At 43.4% G+C, this 25,304-nt stretch overlaps 1 protein-coding gene across 1 annotated transcript; it reads right to left on the minus strand.

Moving 5' to 3' along the window:
• Positions 1–5,447: 5,447 nt before the first annotated feature.
• Positions 5,448–23,916, minus strand: TWSG1 (twisted gastrulation BMP signaling modulator 1). The gene is made up of 4 exons (XM_010194955.1): positions 23,754–23,916; positions 17,162–17,261; positions 13,203–13,469; positions 5,448–5,935 (listed from the first exon to the last, which is right to left on the minus strand). Exons 1-4 carry the CDS (start codon positions 23,874–23,876, stop codon positions 5,754–5,756), a joined length of 672 nt encoding a protein of 223 aa, XP_010193257.1. The 5' UTR covers positions 23,877–23,916; the 3' UTR covers positions 5,448–5,753.
• Between the last annotated feature and the right edge of the window lie 1,388 nt (positions 23,917–25,304).

Here is a 25,304-nt window from a genome sequence, read left to right on the forward strand (position 1 = left end):
GCTGTGAAGTTTCCTGAAGCCGCTGAGAGTAGATGGGCAGGCACCCGGTCACTCTGCGGGGCAGGGTTACAAGGAAATGTAAGGGTTACAGCAGCGTGTGACCAGAGCCGTTGTGAGGTAAAATTTGGAAGTCGGCAAACGCCAAAATCCGTTAATAGCGACTTCTGCGTTCGCGGCTCACAGGGGAGCAGCCATCGGCTTAAAAAGCACAACGAGTCTGGCCTCGGGTCGCTGGTCTCTGCCACTCTGGAATACGAGAAAATAGAGAAAACCCTCTGGATGCGACTGGAGGTGACCTGTGCCAAGAAACACATCTCCATCTCGACGTGCATCCTGTTTACAGGGATGTTTAAGAGAATTCTGTATTCTTTGTCTCTTACAATGCAAGTTTCTGTTAAGCACCTGCGTAATTTAAATCCTTTTCAGGATTCCTTATCAACGAGGGAATTTGTTTCAGTAAGAAGCAGACCGATTCATTCCCACAGCCTCAGACATAATCCCTGGGCTACTGGCCACATTAATACTGTGGCAGCGTGCCACCTGCTTCATTTATTCACTTGAGATTCAGTGCTGCTTAGTCCCTGTCAAATAGGCTCTTTGTGCAACCTCCTGCGGTAATGTAAAAGGTCCCCCCACAGGAATCTGTGCTATTCAGTAGAAAACACAAAAGGAAGGGTTGTAAACACTCCGATTAGTGTTGGAGCACAAAGATATTGTCTCCACAACCTATTACATAACCACCCAACTCCCAATTTACCTCCTCCCCTCCAGAAGAAACAGCTTAACAGCGAGCGGTTACTGGTGTATTTAACTTAACATCGCAGCTAATGGGGGTTTTTTTGTTATACAAAGGCTGCGTTACTTCTGGCAAAAGAAGAGAGAAAAGTTTCTTCAGTAACATCCCGTAGTAGTTCGAGAAGATTGCCTGTGAGGATCTCCACTTGAAGTGACAGTTGCCAGAGGCTCTCAGCTCCAAAGAATAAGTATTATCAGAGGCTGTTGCCAAAACAAGTTCACGCACCACAGGCCCACATCAGCTAATGAACGCTGAATGAATCTTCTCCCATTTTCTGAAGAAGACAAACAAGTGATTGTGTGCAGTGCTGACTATACCAATTTACTGCCATGTGGAATACATTTGGATGACTTCTGACTTACACAACTCGTTGTCTGGGGCCTACTTACACAGACCAAGGCACTTTTTACACACTCATGCTGTAAATTCTTACTGCTTTAAGGACAAAGGATTCTGAGGTGGCAACCTCTCTGCTTTGAAATTGCTTACTGATGTACGTAATAATAATGGAGGGGAACTTTAGAAAGCATTTTTGTCTGAAATTAAGAAATTTAAAAAGGGGAAAGGGCAGAACTGTGTTAATGAGTGAATGAATAATTCCTTTCCATTCCCTCTCAAGTTATACTGCTACTTCAAGAAAGCCAGTTCGGGGGTTGAGTTTTTCTTGGAGAGATGGGAGTCTACATGGGCTGTACTACTCTGGGATAGCTTTAGACAGATGACATAACTCTCATTAGCGATAAAGGAATATACAGCAGTCATAAAGAGGTGCAGCTTAGGAAAGAAACTGGTTGGCCACAGACAGAAACACACATGCCAAACAATGAGCACCTGAATATACAGAGGAAAGCCTGGAAGCAGTAGATTATTTAATGCCTTTGGGGGAAAAAATATGTTATTTATAAGAAGTACCACACAGCAGGAGAAGAGAGCCAAAAAACTGTGTAACACTGCACTCTGCCTATGCAACTCTCATGAGCACTATGGAGTCACACCATTCCAAGACCTTTGCAGTAAGAAGAAAATTTAAAAATATGTAAGCAATGAAGAGGGTCTTGGCAGCCTCACTTCTTGAACAGATCTGTCTGAATGTGATTTGCTTTGTTCCCTGCAACATTTTGCATCTGTTTTCCTATGTGAGTAGCACAAATTTTAACAACGAAGGATGTCGTGCCAAGAGCACGTGGCCAATCTTGGTAGAGGTGTTTCTTTCGCAAAGCCCAGCAGACATTATGATCACTGAAATGTTAGGTTATGTGATTGACACTCCTCTCTGTGAGCACAAAGGAGCACAGTGGTGCAATGGTGGATGGGAGATCCCCAATATGGTACCCAGAGAAATGAGCCCCTCTCAGGGCTGTGCCAGGACAGCCATCACTGGAAGTTACAGGGCTTACTGTCTACAGGAGTATGGGACTTCTGGGAGGTAGGGGAAGAGCATTTTGGGATGTCACAAGACCTATTCAGGATTTGCAGAAGGACCAAAGGGAGGGATCAAGGTTGTTTGGGGAAGAATAAAGATGGGGAAAAAAGAGGGATAAGAAGATAAAAGAGGCTGGTCAGCTGCACACAGGTTGCCAGTCACTACACTTGTCTGGCTGTGCCCTGCAGGTACCTCATCACCACAGTCTGTCCTTTCTTCACATTAAACTCTTCTGGGTGACAGGTGACACGGAGGTAGGTGTAAGTGCCAGCCACAGGACAGGGGACCAGGCTGGAGAGACTAAAGTGTTTGCATGTTGTGTGGGTCTGTGTGTCAGCGTGTGATCACCAGCACACATCAAACCAGACCTCCCAGCCAGCAGGATGAATGGCTTGGGAGCCAGGCATCAAAGCAGCCATAATTTTGGGATGGATACTGATAGAGATATTAGCACAGGCAGGTGTTCTGAAATTAATTTTTTAAGTACTAGATGTAAAATCCATTAAATGTACTAAAAGCAGGCCAGGAACCCTAAGAAATGTCAGGAGAGCAGTGTCACTTTATGACCACCATTGTGCTCACTCTCTCTGCATGGCTCAAAGCTTCTGAAATTTAGGAGCAACAAGTGCCTGAGGGGGAAAAAACAAACAAGCAAACAAAAACCAAAGCAACCAAACAAAAACCTTCTCTACTTTTAGAGAAAGAATAACAAAAGGCCATCAACCCTTTCTGAGTCAGAACCTCATCAAATCAGGGATTTGTGTAATTTCTTGTTATATGCATTCCTTTTTCACTTCCCTTTAAGTTCAGTGATTTACAATTCTGTCCCAAAGGACAGTGATAGAACTGACTGATGCTTTACCTGGAGAAGACTCCTACTCAGAAAAGCTTTTGAAGCATGTTATTAAGTATTCTAAAGCACTTATGTAGGTGATGGTTTGCTGGTATCCAGACCTACATGAAGTAAGAGCTCCCAAAATAAATTATGACTTTTCTTGCAAAACAGAGTAAGACTAAATAATCAGCCTTCTAAAACGATTACATTTCTGTCAAAAAGAACATTTTGATTATTAGTAGAATTTTATTTTATTGATTTATGTAAAGGGAAAAAACTTAAAACTACAATTTTAGTTTTGAAAAAAACTAATCAAGTTTTAGTAATTCTCTGTATTATTCCATCCGTCCAGAACAGTGATTTTTATACTATAGTTCCTGGCAACATCTGCCCTGAGAAAATAATAAGAAATGAAACACATGAACTAGTAATGTCTTTTTATTAAAATACCTCATAAAACACTCATTGTAATAAAATACACTGGGTGTTGCTGTATGCCATCTGCATACACACAACACTTACAGCAAACTCTAGACAGCATCAGGACTTACAAAGAAAATAAGGCAAGCCGCAGCAGGTGCGCATCCTCATCGCCTGCTCTCAGGCTGCTACACCACAGCCAGCCGTGTTGATGTTTTTATGCCTCGTTTCCTGGACACCTGTTTGGCCAATTCCCGCCGTCCCTCCCACTCCCCACCCTCGCTCTTCCCTTGACCTGCCCTCCCAGTGAAATCCTGATAATGTAGATGGAGATGGTGTCACAGGCCCGTGGGGCAGCAGGTGCCTGACCAGAAACATCAACAGGCCGTTTTTTCCCTGCAAGAAGATCCTGAACTACCATAACATTTCCAATAATTTAACACTGCGAGAACCCAAAGCGCATCCATGGCCTGTAGCGATGCCCCTATCTTGGTCGAGAATGACGATGCATCTCCCCCCAGCCAAAAACAGTCACAGTGACTCTAACATATTCTTTCTCTCCATTCATTTTAAGAAACTCAAGCAGATGAAAAGATAATGTGAATTGTCAGATATAGAAAGAACAACTCCTTCATGATAAGCTAAGTTTTTCTATCCATGTCTATGATTTTTTTTATCGCTTAATTGCAAGTTTAAAGTATGAAAGTATTCCATTATCATCTACTTCAAAACAATAAACATTCATCTTTCAAGTACTTCTTGATAGCTGAAAAAGAGACTGAAGAAAGTAACGTTATTTCACAAGAGTAAATTTTTTTATTATTATTATTTCATCTTACTGAAAGAACTGTATCGTGAGAAAAAAAAGAAAAAACATTCAGGCAAACTTTTCAACAAAAGAAATTTAAAATGACTGCTTTCATTTGTACATGGTACAGATAGACAGGTGTCACTAGAAAACAGTTTAACCCTCTAGACTGAGGTTAGTGAGAGAAACGTGAATAGTCAAATTCTTTTTTGTGGGTGCATATGCATATACACATTAAGAAAAAAATAAATCAAGGAGCTTAAACCCACATCATTATAAATACCAAAGCTGATCATTAACTACTCATACACTTTATTCTTGTACTTAGTACCATTATCAATGGAGCCCTAACTGGGTCACAGTAACTGCTATGTAACTGTCAACATATTAAAACACTTACTTAGAAAAATGAACAATATTTTAAACTCGGAACATCCTAATTTTGCCTTTGTGGACACATCTTCTCGTCCTCAGTGACAACATTTCATAGGGAAAAAAAAAGAATTATGTTTTGGAATAAATATTCACAGCAAACTACTAAATGGGAACATGCCTGCTGCCATCTGCTCGACTTGTAACCCTGCACCACTTGCTAGTTTGTGTCATTTCATTCTTCTTTAGTAATTTATCATTAAATCCATAATAACCTTTTGTGTTTCCTTTACTGCACTGAATGTTCAGGGAGTAAGCAACCCCTGAGAACAGTACAAATGGAGAGAAATGCAACTGCACTGAACAGCTTTATTTTGGTATCTAGGAGAAGACTGAACAAATATTCTTAAAATACATAAATTATGCAACATAGGCCCCAATGTACTTATGAGAGCCAGGCAAATGAATCTTGGAAGAAAAGTGTCCCATATATAGTGTTTTGTTGGGCAGCCCTTCTAAGAAGTTAGGATTTTATCCATGACAGCCCATGCATTGAAATTGAAGAGAAAGCATGAATTTTTCTTTGTCCCCAAACAGCATTTTCACAATAGGAGGCTAAGCTCAAAACCTGGAAGGTAATAAAGTCAAATAAAGAACAATCACCCCCTCCAACCTAGCAGCCATTTAATTATTTGTTGAATTTAGATGATAGAAATCTCACTACTGTATTCTTAAGGTTTCCCTACCGTATACTACAAGATATAGCTCTACGTTCTGAAAACCAGTATAACCAATACGTTCAAATCAAAGGAAAACAATCAGAACGGCAAGGATGAGCACGGCTGTACCATTCGAGCAGAAATCAAGAAAAATAAACTTAAAACATAGTGTTGAAACCTCTACTGGTTAACCTTGCTTACATGATTAAAAAAAAAAAAAAAGAAAAAATGTTTTCAGATTTTATACATCTTTTTCCAACCAGGTACATTTAATTGCAACCAGTAGGCACTCCACCAAAATGCAGTATTTGCAATCCTCATCTCCTTAACTGAGAGAGACTACTTTGGCCTCAGTATTGCTGTATTACATTTTTCCTGCTTCAAAACATGCAGTTCATACATTTTACGGTTTTGCTGCCGTAGTCGATGCATTCTGGCCCGATACACTCGCAGCAGGCGTTGTGAAACCATCGGTATTTGGAAGCTCCCATGGACTCGCAAGAGATCTTGCACTGATGTATTGACATGCAGTCATCAAAATACACCACAGTACACATGTGTTCTAAACAGAGAGGGGGAAAGAAGTTTGCTTTAAAAGGTCTTAAGGTATTTTTAAAGCAAATTAAAAATCAATTAAACGTGCAGCTTTTGAAGTAGGATTGCAAATCATCATGACTATGAGGCATAAGGGAAAAAAAGGCGACAGTGAAAGCAGAGAGAAGAGGCAGCGAGCCAAGGTACAATCTATCAGCTTCAAGTTTTCAGTGTCTACAACTCAACCTGTCATCTGCTCTCCTTCTGGATTAATTTATTTTGATACTCTCAGGCAAGAACTTCTTGGGGGTTTTGTCCCCCAGTTATGAGGGAGACTTTCTGAAGTGTTAAGGATGGGCTATGCCAAAATAACAAGCAGACACGTGTCCTCTGAAGGTAATATCAAGACATCACTTTCACAGTTGCCAACAGTTACTATATGCTACCATTAAAAAGTTCAGAGAAGTTATTTAAAAAACAGTGAAACCCACTTATTTAAGTGTAAACATTTCCTCCCTCCCCACAACTCAACAATATTCTTCAAGTACATTAAATCACAGAGCTACCATCCCTCCCCAGCCCACTTCTCATCTCCAAGATGACAGATTCAACCAAATTTCTTCTATGCCGACCAGATGACGACACTCTCACTTTGTTCGTCCTCCAAAGGACCCTGATTACCCCAGTGTAACTTGGCACACTTTGGGGAAAAACACAGCCGAAAGCTGTCTGCAAACACAAATGCCTCACTCGCGTGATCAGACAGATTTGTGAGCAAGTGACATCAAGTAGCTTTCTGGCCTATTAGTACTTGCAGTGCATGGATCCAGGAGAAACACACTGACCTACATTCCAACATGGATTAGGAAAATGTAATACAAACATAAATGGTAAAGCAAGACAGTGGGGTATTTTTGAATGAAAAGCAGTAGGGAGATGCAGCCACCACAGCCTCAATGGCAAGAATCCACCCAGAGGCCATACAGCAGCTTCATCTTCTTATGGAGAACGCACAGGGACTTGGCAACGTTTCATCACCAGCATCAAAAAGCTCAGATTGCCAGGGTCCCAAGAAGGAGCACACACCATCCATTCCCAGGAGGCCCAGGCATTCCCAGGTACCCCCTCACTCCTCACAAGAGGTTTTCGGTGAAAGGGTAGGGCGTGAGAAGGTAGAGGTGAGTCTCCAGGCATTTCTCATGAAATCTAAGCACCAGTGAGTGTCCTGTCAGTCATCCAGTTCAGTGCTGGTGTGCTACAGGAACCTTACAGAAGCGTCTCTAAGGCATATTCATACTCTACGTACCTTCTTGCTTAACCCAAATTCACCCCTTTGATACCTTTTTAGTAGTTTTCTTCTCAAATGACCTTAAATGCCATAGGCAGTGTCAGTCTTAGAAGGTCTCAGCTACAGGCACAGAGCCTCTGCCTCAAAACAGGGAACCCTGGCTAATCCAGAAAGATTTCTTGCTGCGAAATCAGCTTTTGAGATGCCATCTCCACCTGACTGACCTAGTCTCCAGATCAGCTTGAGAAGGTGAAATGACCCATGGCTCTCTCCAGACAGTAGTGGAACAGCTCTCTGAAGAAACAAGAGTTCTCTCCAAAGGGTTGCCATAAGCACCCACTGCTATTGACCACAGAATCATAGAATGCATTGGGTTGGAAGGGACCTTTAAAGATCGTCTGGTCCAACCCCCATGCAGTAAGCAGGGACAATGTTACCAGATCAGGTTGCTCAGAGCCCCATCAAGCCTGACCTTGAATGGGTCAGGATCTCCAGGGATGGGGCCTCCACCACCTCTCAGGGCAACATCTTTCAGGGATCTACCACCCTCATATTGAAGAGCTTTTTCCTAATATGCAACCTAAATTTACCCTTTTCTAGTTTAAAACCATTACCCCTCATCCTATTGCTACATGCCCTAGTGAACAGCTCTTCCCCAGCTTTCTTATAGGCACCTTTCAGGTATTGGAAGGTCGCTATAAGGTCCCCCCAGGGCCTTTTCTTCTCCAGGCTGAACAGCCCCAATTCTCTCAGCCTGTCTTCATAGGAGAGGTGCTCCAGCCCTTTGATCATCTTTGTGGCCCTCCTCTGCACATGCTCCAGCACTTCAGTGTCCTTTTTGTGTTGGGGACTCCAAAGCTGGACGCAGCTTTGAGGTCTCACCAGAGCAGAAGGGTAGAATCACCTCTCTCGATCTGCTGGCCACGCTTCTAGATGCAGCCCAGTGATTGCTGCACTCCAACTTGCAATGCAGAAAGGAAAGTCTCCAGTAGGTCAGGAAAGCTTGTCAGGGAAGATGTGCACACTCTGAGGTGGGTTAGCCACTCCCAGCACTTGCAGGCTGTCTTCACACCAGAGAATGACCCCTCTGTGTTAGGAGACATCTGTGTTCACCTCCACGCCAACCTCATCTGTGTTAGTGCCTGTTCAGAAGTCCTGGAGAAGCCCAGTTCATCAGCAAACACCTGCTTGAACCTCTTGTGGGAGAAGAGCATGTGATTTCTAGGGCGTAAAGTCAGTAACACTGAACTGACAGACTGAAGACATCTCTCAGGGGGAAGGAGACTGGAGGACAAGCAGCACCAGGCCCATAACCCTGGCAAAACCAGATGACAGCAGTTAGGCCCTGTGAGACTGGAAAGACTGGTCTCCTCAACCACTCTCCCAGGGCCAAAATGGGAACCCAAGCCAGACCTCAACCTTATTAAGGTGGTAGCAACAACCAAGGACATTAATCTTTACTGACTGGAGAGTGGAGGAGAAGGTTTATATCCATCTGTACACAAGCAAAGAAGATTAGGCCCTAGAGGACCAGTTCAAAAGTACTGTGAAGGGGAGAAGACAGACTGCACACGGCCGGCCAGAGCCAGCAGCAGATCTGGCTGGTTCCCAGTAGCTCTTGTAAGCAGCTGGAGGACATGCTCCGTGTCTGTGCTACCAAACCATTTCTGAAGTCTCACTGACTCAAAGGCTTGCCAGGTCTGAACGGGTCAGATTGGCCAGGGTACACTTTGTTCATCATGGGACACCCCTGGTCCCCTCCTCAGCAGCATCTGTATGCCCACACAGATGCTGAATTACTGAAAGCAAGAGAGTTCCTCACATCAAGCATTAAATCCCTCTTTATAGGCTGCTGAAATAGAGTTACACAGGGGGAAAAAATACATAACTACAGGCTCAGCTGGGATCCAGGAGAGTATTTAAACTGTTTCACAAACCTAATTACATAGTCATCACTTGGCTCCCTCAGTGTAGATAAAAAGGATGTTACTTAGTGCAGTAACAGCTCTTTCATTTGCATTTTCCCAATTTTCACACAGTACAGACTACACACTGCAGGTGCAGAGAGGGAGAAGGATGCAGCAGCTTTTTTTTTTTTCCAGAACGTGCGTTTCTCACTGTTTCCCCCCACCCCGATTCATACTCAGTGATGGCTGTGTAAGAGAAACAACAATTAAATCTAAATTCAAAATTACCAGAAGAAATGGACTCATGCTTCTATCAGGCTTTACTATGACACTGTGCTGCAAGCAAGATCTGTATTGGTGCACTACTGAGCAACTTGGAGAAGATAACACAACTCAGCTCTTGTAAGTTAAGTTATCTGCAAGATGAAAAAACTTTCCCAGTTAATGACACAACTCCTTGTATACCACCTTTGAAGTTCAAGGTACTATGTAAGTTCAACTACCTGCTGCTCTGTTTATTGTCTGTTTAGGTCCATCCAGCAGCCACAACATTTTACGCCAATCAGAACAAATAAAAAGAAACATTTTCAAAAAAGTCTTCCTAGAGTACCTTAGAGGTAGATGCCACTTCACTGGATTTCTACCTCTCCTCCACCTGACTGGCACCGGAGGGGAGTGCAAGCGCAGAGCAGATGCCATCCCCTGTGTCACCAAGCAGCGTAAGTGAGAAACCCTTTAAACTACAACACAGACTTTGTTTCATCTGCTGCCAAAAGCTTATCTAGTTTCCCTCTCTCTGGCCAACATCCTGTCATCATCTGAAACAATTAAGCGTATTTAAACATCTGAACTTGCAGTTCAGAGCTCTGAGGGTATCAGCTGAAAGTTGGGAAAAAAAATAAAGTATAAATGTAGCTCTAGATTAATAGTCATTGCAATCCTCTCTGAAGTAGTGGCTCAAATGCCAGAAACTCATGATATGAAGAACTGCAGCAGCACACGCATACTCTGGCAGCTCAAATGTTAAAAGCCAATTCATAGGAGGAAAGGGAAGACACTCATTAAGATAATAACAGGGAAGTTCAAGGTCTGGCAGCGGGGGCTCGCAGTAATCTGGGGCGAGAAAGGAATGCTTTATATCCCACCGCACCCCCCCCTCCTCCCGGATCCACAGCCGCCCTCCCGGGGCCCGTGGCTCCACGCTACTCAGGCACAAAGCCTGCGGGTTCTCGTGGCTGCTGCTGCTTTTCCTGGCGCCCACCCAGAACTGCATCCAGCAAATCTGGCACCCTGGACCAGCTTCATGGCGACCCCTGCACCACCACATGTGGAAGCTAAAAACAGAACTGTGCTACACAACGTGATGAGGGGTGTTTGTAGGCAGAGCCTTTCCAAATTTTGGCAAGCATTCCAGAAGACAGCACAGAGACTACTCTGCCCTTCCCAAAATCTACCTCTCATTAGCCCCTCTCCCAGTACAGGCCATGCAATAGGCTGCTGCCAGCACACCATGCTGGAGTGAAGCATGAAAGGAGCCACGAAATGGAGGAGGCACAGCACTGTGAAAAAAATGTAAAGCATCTGTGTTCCTGCTCACAGGAATATTCTTTCAAATCCCTGAGTGTCACGGCCTTGAAGACAACTTCTTAGCAAGTCTCCTTAGGGACATCTCCATTTGCAAGATCTGCCCTTAAGTCTCGCAGCACTTCTTTGGGAAGAAGAGTGAAGAGATGATGGTCTTCAGCTTCTTCCACTGCAGGCTATGCTCATATTTACAGCAACCGAGCACGCACACGTACTCACGCACAGACCCACCCTCTCTTTCAGAGGTTCTTCTAACCCACAGTAGCTTGCTGAACCATGGTGACTTGACTTTGCATGGGCAGAAGCCATCAGACTCCAGCAACCTCTTGGGCTGCCTCTCTGTGCCCATGCTCGCAAGGCTCTTCAGCCCTTGACCTACCACCCCTCCACCTTCTGGTTACTGCTTCCCCTATGAACTGATCAAAAAAGTGTTAAAAACAATGCCGCCCCATGGCTCGCACAACATCTGACACCACAGGCACAATTCCCCAGCTGTCCTTGCTTCCACTATTATAAACACCAACTGACCGAGGCCTGTAGACTACTTTTCTTTCCACCTTCTTCTGTTCCCAATGCTCGAATCATCCATGTCTTTATAAGCAAACTTTAATACGACTTCTGAAAAAGCAGAGCACTACAAAGTTATCTAAATTGTGACCAAGAAAAGAGAGACTCCTCAACAGGTTTACATATTTGGACACTTAAAGTATAGCATGTTGAAAGCCATTTTCTACCTTTTCCAGTTCTTCACTGATCACTAAGATGGAGGAGGCACAGGCAGTGATTACAAGAGCAGCTCTGACATTTATTTCTGTTCCGAGTGTCTACTGAAGCCTGAAAACCAGTGGCATTTGGTAACTATTTCCAAATATAACTGTTGTTTTTGGACTGTCATCATTCCAGTAAAAGCTCTCTCAACCTAATCTCTAATACAGTCTTAGTAACTGAAATGAAGGAGACTTTTGACTAAGAAAAAATTGCAGTGTTATGTATTTGTCTGTGTTGCTAAACTCAAAACTCTTCCACACCCTTAAGATGCAATGCAATTTCCAAGTTTAATCCAAAACTATCATTAGCCCATCCTGTTGGTATGGTAGTAAAGGGCTGTCAGAGCACAGCCATCTGGGCTGCAGGACCTAAGTACAGTGGGATATATTCCGGACTGTTCCAAGCATATTTTTTTTTCCCAAGTATAATTTACATCTTTAAATACTGTAGTTTTTGCACACAGGGCTTTTTGTGGCTTGCCATTGAATGTGGCTTTCTGCACCATTCTCATAATAGTGAGCAAGTGTTTTAATAACGTCAAAGACGCACGAATTAGATGCTTTCTGACCATCTGGTTTCCCAGTTCTGGAATTAATTTATTTTTCTAATGTGCCTTAACCAAAGGAAATTAGAAAAGTTGCCATTTAATCAACAGCAGTCCCATTCAGAAACGTAAACTAGGTCAAAGGTTCATGATGGTATGGAAAAGCAGCATGTCCATCAATTAGGGGAGCTTTCATTGATAAGATAAAAAAGCCATCACAACAGCAACATACGGGGTTACGAATATTTGAAGTGTGTGTTGAGAAGGAAGCGAAGCATTAATTACACTAATAAAACAAATCAGATGCTCTTTTTTCCCTGTTAAGCAGCAATTTCACTATGAACTGTTTATGAGATTCTTTTAAGTCCGATGTGATGATTTGCAGGGAAAAGCATTTCAGGTTTAGTATGGAAACCGAGAAGCGGAGAATGTTTTTCTTATGCCACTGTTGTCACTACCTCAAACTTCTCATCTCCCCCCTGCCTCCTCCAAACCATATTCAGAAGTCTGTCCTCTAAACTGGAGGTGAAAAATATAAAAAACTTGATATAAAAAAAGAGGAATGAGTCTGTAAGTTGAACTTCTGCCCCCACATTGCTTATTTTTAAGACTGTCTGTCACACATCCCTCCTCAACAAAAAGAGTGATTTTGCTAATCTTACTCAGGTTTACTATTAATCCTGGGTTTCCTATAAACCACCCTTCTCAAGAGTTCAGGTTACGTCAGCTCAGATGAAAGAAATAAGGATCTACTGTGGATACAGTGGTTTATGGCATGTGGCTTTCTCAAACCTCTGAAGCCAGGCGTTTCAGCTGCCTGCCCCTGCACTGATGCATGATTTGGATTCAGTTTTTGGTCTGTCCTGTCTCCTAAGCCAACTGCTTCAAAGCCAAAGAATATAGTATGCAGTGCACATGAAATAATGTGAACAAACTGCCTCATGCCACAGGAGGAATTATAGAAATAAAATTGTGTGGTTCAGTGTCTCCTAAGATCATCAGACACTTTAGCACCATCTTCAGTGGTCCTCAGTACTTTTCCCTCACTCTTTTTGCAACATCATGCCCAAAATCAGACTGAACTTCTCCTACTTTTTAATGGGAAAAGAAGAAGCGAGCAGAGACAAGCACAGAAGAGGCACCAACAAGGCTCCTGAAAGAGGAGAGGAGGAGATGTTAGGAATTTAGACACTACGCTCATTACCTTTGTCGCTAGAGTAAGGTGCGTGGACGTTGTTGCTTGGCACGGAGACGTTCTGATGCTGAGGCTGGTTCACTGTTTCTAAAAAGGAAACAAGGTTCTCGTGGTGCGACAGCTCCTCTGCCACCGGGAAGGAAACGATATTCCAGTTCAGCTGAGTGTCCCCTTCTGTCAGCGCCCGGAAAAGGGAAGGAATGGGTTCATGCAGCTCCTCGACAGTGCTCTTGGATGTTGGGGGGGTGTCGCTGTAATTGCGAGGATTGCACATACCTGCAGAGGAATGAAACAGTAAATTGCAACAAGCTCCCTGAAGTCTTCTCCTTGAAACAGGTGGGGATGTTTTGAAAATTAAAATTGCTTTTTATTTTTTTGCTAAGCAGAACAGAGCCCTTTCATACATATCCCGTTCTTAGCTCAGCAGCGGAAGCGCCACCAAATATAGCAGGACAGGCTTCCCACAACAGCAGGTTTCAGATCTCTGCAGACCTCCACAAAACACACCTGTGACTTGTGAGATCCAAGGGAAAAGAAAAGCCTCATCTAAACAGCACTTTGCTTCCCTTTTTGCACTAACATTACAGTTCAATGGGAGGTTTGTTTCCCCTGGGAAAAGAGACAAAGCACAGTATCATTGATACTGGCATAAACCTGGAGTGAAAGCCTACGACTGAACAAAAGACAGTATCTTGACAGGTCCTGAGGTACAGGAAACTTTTGATCACCATTCAAGAATTCAATCTCACCTGCTGCAAGCAGTGCACTGGATCTTTTTAGTCGTCTGCCAGAGATGCAAAGATCACTATCAGGAGGGAGTAAGAGTCCGAATTACTTTACCTGCTTAGAGACAGCTGAGATGAACCTCGTTTTACTACTAAGTTGGAACGGTCACTGCAAGCAAAATGCTTATTTCCAGGTTACCTCTTCCTTATTTTTCAATGTTCTTGTGGTACCTTTTTTGATAATCTTTTTTCTCTTTGTCACTTCCTACGAAATGTTTTTGTGCTATGCAATGCAGGTGCCAGTTTTTCATTAACCATTTAAACACTAACATCTATTACTAGCAATGAAACTGAAGGCTACCATGGTTTAATCTGAACATTGAAACAACCTAGATTAAAAAGAAAATTTGTATCTGCATAGGTATTCAAACTCAACAGCCATAAAATACTATTAAAAGCCACCTGGGAAGAGACATTTTCCTCATGTTCACCTGGATATCGTTTTGGGTAGCTTCACAGACAGTTTTAGACAGCAACAGCTGCAAAGCACACCAATCCTTAAAGTATCGAAGCAATATGGTACATAAATGCTCAAAGTCTACCTGCCCTGAACAACCAGAGAAGCATCTCCTGCCCTGCACACACATTACGACTCCAGCCTCAGAAATGGTGTTTATCTGAAGCCTTACACAAAACCCCAATCTTCTCAATCCAAGTAGATGGATTTCCATAATGGACAAAACAGAGTGAAGTTGATCCATGGCAATTAGCATGAGATCTGGCAAATCTTGAGTAAGGGGTTAGCATTACCAGCATTTAATCATAGGAACAACACAAGATAGCCTGCTCCTATAAAAAAGGTGAGTCAAGTATCAGGCAGAAAACAAAAAAAATCCTCTCCTCCAAACAACATCAAGTCACACTAAAAAATAATTCCACTCACACAAACTTCCTACCATACAGTTATTTTCCTGCTCCTCTCAACTAGGTTTGTTCTTCACAGGCATTTTTGGACTCACTGCTTTAACCAAAATTTTCTGTCACTGCATTATCACCTTTTAGTAAGCACATGGAATACTCACCATACAGTTGCAATAAAGGATCCCCATGAAAATTCAATCAGGAAGATATAAAACCAGGTAAGACTTTCGTACAGATACATCAAGAGACGTACAATTGAATTAATTCCATTCTATTAATGCTGTGACATGGAAACCAGTGAGCCTTTCTAAAAGCCCTCTCTGTCAGGCTGGATTCAGAAAATAAATTTCACTGATAAGAAGGACACACAGAAAAAAAAGTAACATCAAGATTGGTTATCAAATTATTGAAGAATGTGGACAGTTTGTGTGCAAACCAATCCAGTATGAAAATAAGACAATATTAAGATTTCAGTTGCCTACCTCTGCACTGATACATGACTTGGGTTCCAGTTTTTGGTCTTAACGCTGGAAGGTAGAAGGTGACCTCAGAGCACACACGACCCAGCAGACAGGACAACCTGTGCACTTTTACATTAGACATGATCAGCTTATAAAGAGCCTTAGATATCAGCTCAAGTATCGGCAAAGAACTGTCTCCAAGAAGCTGGGAATGGTGGGCCCTCCCATTGGCTCATCTGAGTAAGTCTACAGTGAGGATGGCCCTACACTGAAGGGAAGAACAGGACCACACCACAGAACCAGCAAGGTTTGAGGCAACCACAGAACCATCAGGAGATGTTTTAGTTTACTCAGTAGTGGGAAACTGAACCTAAAATCTCGTTAACTTCTTTCTTGGATAACACCATGAGCAGCAGGACAGTGAGTAACCTGCAGATTTAGAAAAAAAAAGACCAGACAACTGTGTGTGGACTCAGCTCTTTTTCCTCACAATCCCAAGAGGTAGGTTTTTCCGCTCTCTAGAGACTGACACACTAAGCCTTGTTTTCTACAGCAGGTAACAGTTCTGAACTAAGGAAACAACCTACCAGCCTACTTCCCATCCCTGTGGCTGCACATGACAACAGGACACTTCAGTATTATGTTACAAAAATCAAGAAGACATTGGAAGGGGAAAGAGGATGGGGAAAAAGTCAGATATATCTCACTCTGTATCTATCTCTATATGTCTGTATCTCTATCTATATCTGTATCTCACTTTTCAAGGAGCCTACTAAAAAATTTCAGATCAAATAGGAAAAACAAACTCTAGGGCCTCTTTCTAAATGTAAATCCGTCACAGGTGCAGGGACTGAAAATACTTTCTGCCATTGGGAAGAATCACAGATGCGCAGGACCACGCCACTCCACTGCTTGCTGGCAGACAGTAAAGCAAAGGTAAGCAAGCCAGAACAAGGTCAGAAAGCACATTCACATCACAACGGAACAGGAAAAGCAATGGACTGCACTGAAAAGGAGCATTTTGAAGGTAATCATCTTCATGAATTCAGAGAAGACCCAGGCAGCCAAAGAAGCCAGAGCAGGTACAACACTGGAGACGCATCCCTTTCGTGGAAGCCAGGTGGATTTTGAATGGCAGCAGAGGGAGACCTACAGTGACCACAAGAGGATGAAGCTTTCAATACATTTAAAACAAGAGACAGAACTGGAATACATCCTCCTTCACCAGAGGCAGAATTCACTGAGAGCTGGAAATCCTGAACACCACCTGTTAGTAGCAATGCTGCTCTTGTTAAAACTGTCATCTAATCCTACAGTAAGGACTTGTATGCCTCTTTCTTATCCTCCACAAAGAGCTCTTCCTGCAAATAAGAGAATGATGAAAACGCCGGGCCATGCACATTTACTACTACTCCCAAGCATTCAAAAGAGAACTCATAGCTAAAATGGTCCCTGTGCAGCATCTGCCAATCCACTTTTCAGCTAGAAACCTCCACACAGCATCCAACTCCATGAAGCAGGTGCTGCATAGTTTCCTCAAGAAGACCATTCGGAAAGGAGTTTATGTTTTAGAGACAAAATTAATAGTCAGATACACTGACATTAACCAAGCAAAATCTGGACTACTGCCACCCCCCACTCCACAGAGCAGATACAGCCTTCAAATGGTTGGTTACCCACAGTGATTTATTCAGTACCCACAGAATGAGCTGTAAGGTGTTTAAAGCACAGATTCTGTCCCCAAATTTTACTTCTGTTATAAGACTGTGAGCTCAGCATGTGGAAGGAGGAAGCGATTAAAAAACAAACCAAAACAAACCCCACCAAAAACCCTCAAAACCTCCAAGAAATGCAAACTTACCAACACAGTCACAGCACTCATCCCAAAGTGTGCCCAGGCAGAGCATGCACTCCTTGCAGCAGGAGCAGTTCCCTTCTCCAGGGCGGCACTGACACAGCTCCTGAAAACAAGAGAAAACAACTTACACCGCGGCAGCCCCAGATGTGAAATGCCAACACGGCAGAGCGGCTCTTCCCCAAGCCGCAACTCAAATTACGGCATTAAAACAGCTTAGGACACTAATACAGTGAGTAAACGGTAAAACAGTTCCAGCCAAAGAAGCCATCTTAGTTTACAAAAGGATCTTTTGCAAGTTTGTGGTTTTTTTAAAGGTGAAATTCTAAAGACAAATCTGAAGTCAAGAAGCATTTAAAAGAGAAAGAAATCCTATTCATGGGAAAGGTGTGTGCACTTCTGTGTGTGCTTGAATCTACAAGTTCTGTGACTGGTTTTCCCATCACAACAGGAAATTCAAAGGAGGATGTTTCTTTATATATAAAAAGTTTGCAAATGTTATAATTTAGCTAAAAAAGAAAGCTACTATAAGCAGCATGTGCATACTCAAGAAGATACAAAACATCTACCGTCACACCTATTGGTGGATCCTAAAAAGGAACTTACTCTGTTAACTCATCTGACCACAGGATTTTATGCATCTCCGAATGCTTGTTACACACTGCTCTCCATTTGCTGTATTAGCGACCAGACGGGGGTTTTTTGAGCAAGCTAATTCATTTTTTCCTCTTACAAAAACAGTCCTCTCCATCCTCCCCCCAGATCAACACCTTGGGATACTTCCAAGGCTTCCAGAGCCTCTAGAAAGTGAAATGTTATGCACATGCATTTTTCTTTAAGCTAAAAGGATGGAAAAGGCATGGAAGCAAGAAGACAAACCTTTCTCTTCATATTACCTAAACCTGAAGGCACTGGTTTGGCAGTCCTGCTGGAGATGTACGCTTGTGGACCTCAAAGCATGGAAACAGCCTACATGGATGAAGGAAATCTAAAAACCAGGCGGTTTCCTTCCCTCTAGCTCAAACCTGTATTAGTAATTCCAGTTTGGCCAAGAGCGTGGCTACATGACAGTAATTTATGAGCCTGAATTACACCATAGTGCAAAACGTGGACAGTCAAGACATTTGGTTGTCCTGCCTAAGGACTTGGTTTTGGTGACGTCTGTCCAACTATCACGTTACGCACAACTGGTAAGAAAACAAAATCCCATTACTGGAAATGCTGACCACGGGATCCTTCCCACCTCCAGGTTTCCTGGAAGAGCCATTGGCAAACCCCTGCTGCGCACCAGGCCGGGAGGAGATGACGCCCATCCCTGCCCTTTGATCCTGTTCTCCAGAGGCAGGGGAGGGACACACCATGGCATGGACAGGAGGGAAGGGCCAGGAGATGTTTTGGTGTGAAATTCTCCTAACCTGGAGTCACCACCCGAGGCTCCTCCTCAGTGAACCACAGCTGGCTCAGGGACACCTCTCCTTAGGGGCCAACACAAACACCTCCTGCAACACCTTTCTGTAGCACCTTGGGAAGAGGCCCAGGGGGCAACACTCCACTTTTTAAAATAATTATTTGCTTGCCATTGCTAAGAAGCATCAGGTAGGGGAGAAAGGAGGCATTTTTTTGTACCACCTCTATTCTGCTGAGTTGCTTGGAGATCCCCATCTCTCGCATCAACTCGCACAGGCCCACAGAAGACCAAGAGTGGACTTCAGAGGGCAGGGCCACAGTGAGGTCCAGCTGGGGACAAGGTTTTAAAATACAGCACATGAAGCTTCAGGGCTCCCCGTTCCGGACTAAAACTGAGCAAACCCTCAAACATGCCGAATTAAAGAGGCTTAAATGCACTGATCCCTTATTTTCCCACTTACTTCATCCCAGATCCCAAACCTTCTTGAAGCCAGCAAAGAAACAAAATTCACCAACTATTGCGTGTGCTGCGTAACGCTGAGAAATGCTCCTGCCTGCACGATTTAATCTGCTTTAAACTGTTTGCCCTGCTGAGCGATTGAGCATGAACTCGCACTCCATGTGCATTTTTGCAATAGGCAGTCTTAGTACATCTTGAATTTTTAATTACAGAGTGGAAAACTAAGATTTTTTTTTTTACTTTTTCATCCTCAAAGTTTATTAATGTCACCTATTACTATGCCGTTTCCAAGGGAATGATGAAAAACAGGCTCATTAATAAAATACACAATTTTTTCCAGAAGAGGAGACACCAAAAACTTAGAAAGATGACTTATGTGAATGAATGACGCATTTCTAAAATATTTATCTTACTGTTTGATAAACAGATTGTGTCAGCCTTGAGAATAAAAAGCCTGAATAAAACCACTTTAAAACCAACCAAGAGTACTGTTACCCTGGCCAGAGAACAGTATTAATACATATTAGCATTAAAAATATCCTATATATTTGTTCTTCAGCAGCAAAACTGAGCAAGCAACTTCACACTTATTAGAGACACTGCAACACCAACAAGCCACTACGTGGGAGGAGGTGATTCTCCATTAATTCATATATTGCATTTAATAGTTTGAGTCAGAAAATTCACTAAATGCTTTTTGTTTTATAGATCGTACTGTGGGAGTCTAAGAGCAAAGTATTCTCGCTGAATTAAATGTAGCCTTAAAGTAGGCATTTGCAACATACTGAAAAAAAATTTGCTTAGCTTCCATATTTGTAAGCACTACCTTGGGACAGCATCACTATACCTACCAGTATCTTAACAAGCTTATTTTTATAGGAAGGGCTTATGAGCAGTGCAATATAAGATTTATTTTATTCTTTTTTCCTTTTTTTTTTTTTTTAACTTGGACAGGGAGGGAAGAAAGAGCAACCTAATGAGTCTTTGCACAGTTCTCCAGCTCCCCCCTCCTCAGAGCCTGCCTGTCTCTCCAGGGCAATAACTGTATGATTTTCCATATATGTGTCTGCACGCTCATGGTTTCCTTAACCACTCTTGAGTCCTTCTGCCTGACTCACCCACACTGGATACTTGCAGAGGATACATCTTTTTAAAAGAATGCTTCCATGAGACGTGGGTGAAGCCAGGCAGAATGAGAAACGCTCCTTGTTGGTAGCTGGGGGTGGTTCGGCGTCAGTGGAAGAAAATATTACTCATAAGTGAACCTGGCAACTTCCCAAACCGAACCACTGAAGGTGCATCGGAGAGTGTGTTTTGCTAGGCAAGAAATAAGCCCCTCGGTCTAAAAATACAGCATTAAATAGGAAGCAGGCATGTTCGTACAAAAAAAGACACTTCTGCTCCAGAGAGCAAATAAAGATTTTTACAAGGTATTTAATATCTGCATTTTTTCAAAGCTCGCTTGAAATGACAGAAGACTATTTTCTCGGCACACTGAGAAACAGGACCTGAAGGCATTGGCAACATCTCTGCAAACTGGAAGGGGGAGTGAAAGAAAAAGAGCTAATGTTTTTTCCTAGAACAGTTTAATAACAGAAGATCTGCTGGAAGCAAACCAGCCAGGACTGTTTTGTTAACCCAACCGCGTCACCTACTACAGCTACAACACACACACTTAAAGTGATTTTTAGATGCCTAAGCCCTGAAGTTAAGGGCTGGTGGTTATTTCATACCACAGGGCTAAAAACGTCCTGGAAATCCTTTCAAGCCAACAAGTTTGTCCACAAGATTGACAGGAGGTAAAGACACGGGCAAAGTGAGATTTTAATCAGAACGATACCGCGCTGGCAAAGGCGACTCCAGGAATGCAGTGTTTGGGCAAAAACAAGGATCCGAAACCCATGCCTGAACAGTAGCACTGTTTCCTACATACAGCAGAAGTTTAAAGAGCTGTAGATGAGACAGCAAAGCTTGGCTGCCAGCACAGATGGACCTACCCAAGCCTGGCCATTGCAGGTAGCTCTGCGCCACAAGAGCCGGCTTGGGACCTGCCTCACACCCTGGGAACAATGGTGGGAAGGTCCCATCCGAGAGGTTTCTGCCTTCGAGGATTTCCTCTGTGTTGCGAGGACACAATATACGGCTCCACTCCACCCTGGCCTTCTCATCTCCTCCACACATGGAAACATCAAAACAAGCCCTGCGTCCAAGTCAACAACAGATGTGCTGGGATAAATACTGCAGCACGCACGCTGCCTGCAACCAGGGCTCGATGGCCTACCTGAAGAGCAAGGCAACAGGCAGCTACTGCCTTCAGCGCCCCAATCCCAGAGTCACAGGAAGGAGCTCCATCCAAAGCCTTCAAGGGAACTAATTTTCTGGTGCCACTCCTCAGTCTCGTCCACAACTCCTTCAACAGCAGGAAGCCACAAAGTGCTTTGAGAAGGCTGAGCTTATGTGGAGAGATGCCTGGAGGTATCCTATGGGTCTTTGCTTACATATAGAAATAATAAGTAAGACTGCGAGAGCACCAATGAAGCTACAGCCTCAAGATGTAAAAGGAAAGCTCAGTGCATGCGAGTTGTTGATCTCACGCTCCGTTCTGGATCTAACAAAATAAATATTTATGTAGGGACCACCCCTAAGCAGAGCAGCTCCTAAGGAGTGCCAGTAATGACTGCACTGACTTCTAGCCATGCTGGCAAAAATATTTATGTTAACCGTATGCTTTTTGAGAGAGGGTCTTTTGTCCCCTCATGTCCCCAAGCCAGGCAGCCTCACTTTCTGCACGCAGATGCAGATGGCAAATATTCACTTTCTGTTTGCTCTCCCAGTTGTCTCCAAGTGACATTATCTTGGTTTCCAGCCATGGATTTTGCCAAACTAGAACAGTTATAAAAATAGGTTAGGGAAAAGTGCCATGCGATAGTCAAGCAAACTCACTCAACACAGTATACTGTTTTTCAAGTTCAGATTTCTCCAGAAGAGCTTAGAGGGGAAAAAAAAGTACATGGAAAACATGCACAGATATACTCTACTTGTATACCTACCCTAAAAATAACACGCACTTCATGTACCAGTGCAGCACTTGTACCACAACAGCACCGAAGATTTAAAAGAAAAACCAAAACAAACCAAGAAGAAGGATGGCAACTGCTTAAAGCCAAGGCTTTAGGAGCCTTCACAGCCACAATCAGACGAGTCTGACCTGACCTGTTCCTCTATGAGGAATGAATACTGACTGGTGTGTCAGGCCTGTGAGCAGAGGAGAGCAGCCAGATGGCGAAACCCCACAGCGGCGCTCCCCTGTAATTGTACACAACTCACACAGCCCAGGTTATTTCAGGGCCTCAAAGAACTGCGGATGATTTTTAGGGAAATACTTTTAGAAGGGATGCCACGTCACCTGTACAAAGTGAGAGAGAAGACACCTACAACAAGTACAAGGTAAATGATTACTTGGGAAGGAGATGTCTGTGCCTTCATGCATGGTGGGCTCCATCAGTGGCGCAGCAAAAGGAGGCAATAAATCTTCCCCATTTTCCTCCTCATCTAGACCAACAGCTTTCCCTGCATCAACCAATCTGCAGTACTGCACTTGCTATTTAAGTGCCTTGCACCTCCAATGCCATAAGCAGCATCTTAGTTTTCAAAGGCTTCAAGCCTAGAGGGGACTGGAAAAAATGCCAGTGGAGGAACTTCTAAAGAATGCATCAGTTTTGTCACAGAGCACAACGCCCAATGTATCAGCAAAAACAGGGGCGTTTTCTCTGAAAGCCCACAGTCAGCGTTCATGCCACATGACGGATTTGTGAATCTGGCAGCGAGTATTTTCATTGGTAAGCCAGACAAATTTCATACGGAAGTCAATGAAATGAAGTAAACGTGGAAATGCTTCTTGCCACCTCCGCATCACTTTTCAGACTGTGATCATACATATACAGCAAGCATGCAAGCACACTACAATAACTGCGCTCTCTGCTACTGCATTTCCAATCTACAAACAGGCAGTAAAAACCAGTTTATTTTAGAGAAGCTGCAACTGACCACACGAAGGGTCCTTTCTTCAATAAGGAGTCAAGAAGCGTGCTCAATACATCACCAGTAAATAAATAGTTGGTAGTTACCAGAACTGCTTGCAGTTTTGCATGTGTTTTGGGTGTTCCCTCATGGGAGTTTTTAGGCATCTTTTCACTGACTGCACAAACCTGATGTTATGGAAAGCATCAGGCATCCACCACTGACCCTCTGGAATGGGGCAGGTTGCAGGTTAAAGGGAAGAGATAAAGGGAACATCTTAGAAAGATACGGGAACACTGTAAGCACATTCGAACTGCTGGTATTGCAGATAGCTTTAAAGAACAATTGTTGCCTACAGAAAACTTTACAGTAAAATGTCTGGTTTAAATTGCTGCTTTTTCATAATATCACTAATAATGAAGAAAGAGAATGAAAACTAACAGCTTGACTGGTAGTCAAGCTAACAACAGTCCAGCAATCATAAACCTTGACTTGAAAATGCTTCCATTAAAAAAAACAAGCCCATATACACATGCGCCTATATCAAACGGTTGTTAATCTGCATTACATGTGCAAGAGACCATAAATATTTTTTTAAAAAAGTATTTAACACAAAATATCCATTATCTGTATCACTGGATCTTTTCAAGATACAGTTTCAGAACTGCTCCTTAAATGCTTAAAAGCAAATACAGGAAACGCAACTCGTACCTGTATGAGGCATTTACTGACATCGCTAGCACAGAGAGCCTTATTGCAGCCTGTCGAGGACTGGAGCCACAGCAGGAAGAGGAGGAGAGTGACCGTGGGCGCCGTGATGTACCGCGACCTCATGTTTCCTGCAGGTGAGCAGCTCTCACAAGCACTGCAACCAGCACTGAAATGAAAAACAGCAACAGAAAAGGCTATTGGGGGAAAAAAAGTTAAATCCTACCTCCCTTCTCCCTTGCAGTTCCTTCGAAAGAGATTCACATATTTTGGAAAGAAAAAAATAAATCCAATTGGGGTGCTTAAGAACCAATTCCACTCCTCCTCCCTCAGATTACTTGTGTATTTGAAGCTTTCTGCTTTTGCATCTTTGGTTGGATTAAAACTGCCATAAACTCAAGGTGAACAATACTGAGTTTGCAACATCAAATACAACATCCTAGAAAGAGGGACAATTAAAAAAATGCCTCAGAAGAGAAAACCCACCAATGTAAACCTAATTCTGTAAATGCATAGAGCAGACAGATCGATGTGGTATCTCCTCAGGCTAAAGGCACAGACAGGTGTCTAGGACCAAAGATAGACAGCAACTCCTTTACAAGTTTGAGTGTCATCTTTAATGTAGTCAGTTGTTTCCATACTGAGAGTGAGATGCCACATAGGCTTTCAACTCAATCACAAAGTTGTTGTTAACTTCTTTTAAAAAAAAAAAAAATACAGACACCGACATTAAAGAAAAATAAAATACCAGAGACTTTAAAGAACGTAATTTTCAAGAGCCACACAGGTGACTGCAGTGAACCGGAGACGATGAGCATCTGCTACTTCAAACAGACCGAAGAGTTTGTTCAAAGCATTCCACCTTTCTTCCTCCGTGAAAACCCTGCGTCTCTGCAGGTGGTATTTGTTACAAATACTGTGCCAGTGAGTTCTTACGTGTGCTCAGCATGTGGACCCAGCAAAAAGAGGACCCTATGGCGCTAGGCACCGTACCAATATATAATAAAAGGCAGCCCATGTTTGGGCAGGCTCACAGGCAGCCTGTATTGTTCTCAGAAGAGGGAAAAAATGCTCATGGGGCACTGGATTTCTTTCTTTCTGTATCTAGAAATGTTTCCCTGCTTTATGAACTGAAAAATCCCCGCTCCTCAATTAGCAATATCCGAACATAAAACAGTAGAAAAACAAGCCAACATGTAAATCAGGCACGATCCGGACATTTAAAGCCTGTGTCGGATTAGTCCTTCTCACAACGGTTATTAAACGCTTCTGAGCCTCTCCGTGCTGGGCGCATCGCCATCTGCACCCCCCTGCAGCACCCGAGGGGGGCACGCATGGACCCTGCAGCACCTCGGGGGACTCCCATAGGAGCTTTCGCCTCGGGAGGGGGTCACCGCCTCTTCTCCCCGCTACCCACTGCGAAGTTGCCCTTGGACTAAAAGGGGTCTAAACCCACCCCCTCAGGGTGCCGCTGGGCAGGGCGCAGAAGCTCCACGCCTGGCCAGAGGGGCGACCCGGGCGTGTTTGAACCCCGCACCGCTTCGACCACGGCTG

This window comes from Mesitornis unicolor, unplaced genomic scaffold (assembly GCF_000695765.1).
Source record: "Mesitornis unicolor isolate BGI_N332 unplaced genomic scaffold, ASM69576v1 scaffold38060, whole genome shotgun sequence".
NCBI lineage: Eukaryota > Metazoa > Chordata > Aves > Mesitornithiformes > Mesitornithidae > Mesitornis > Mesitornis unicolor.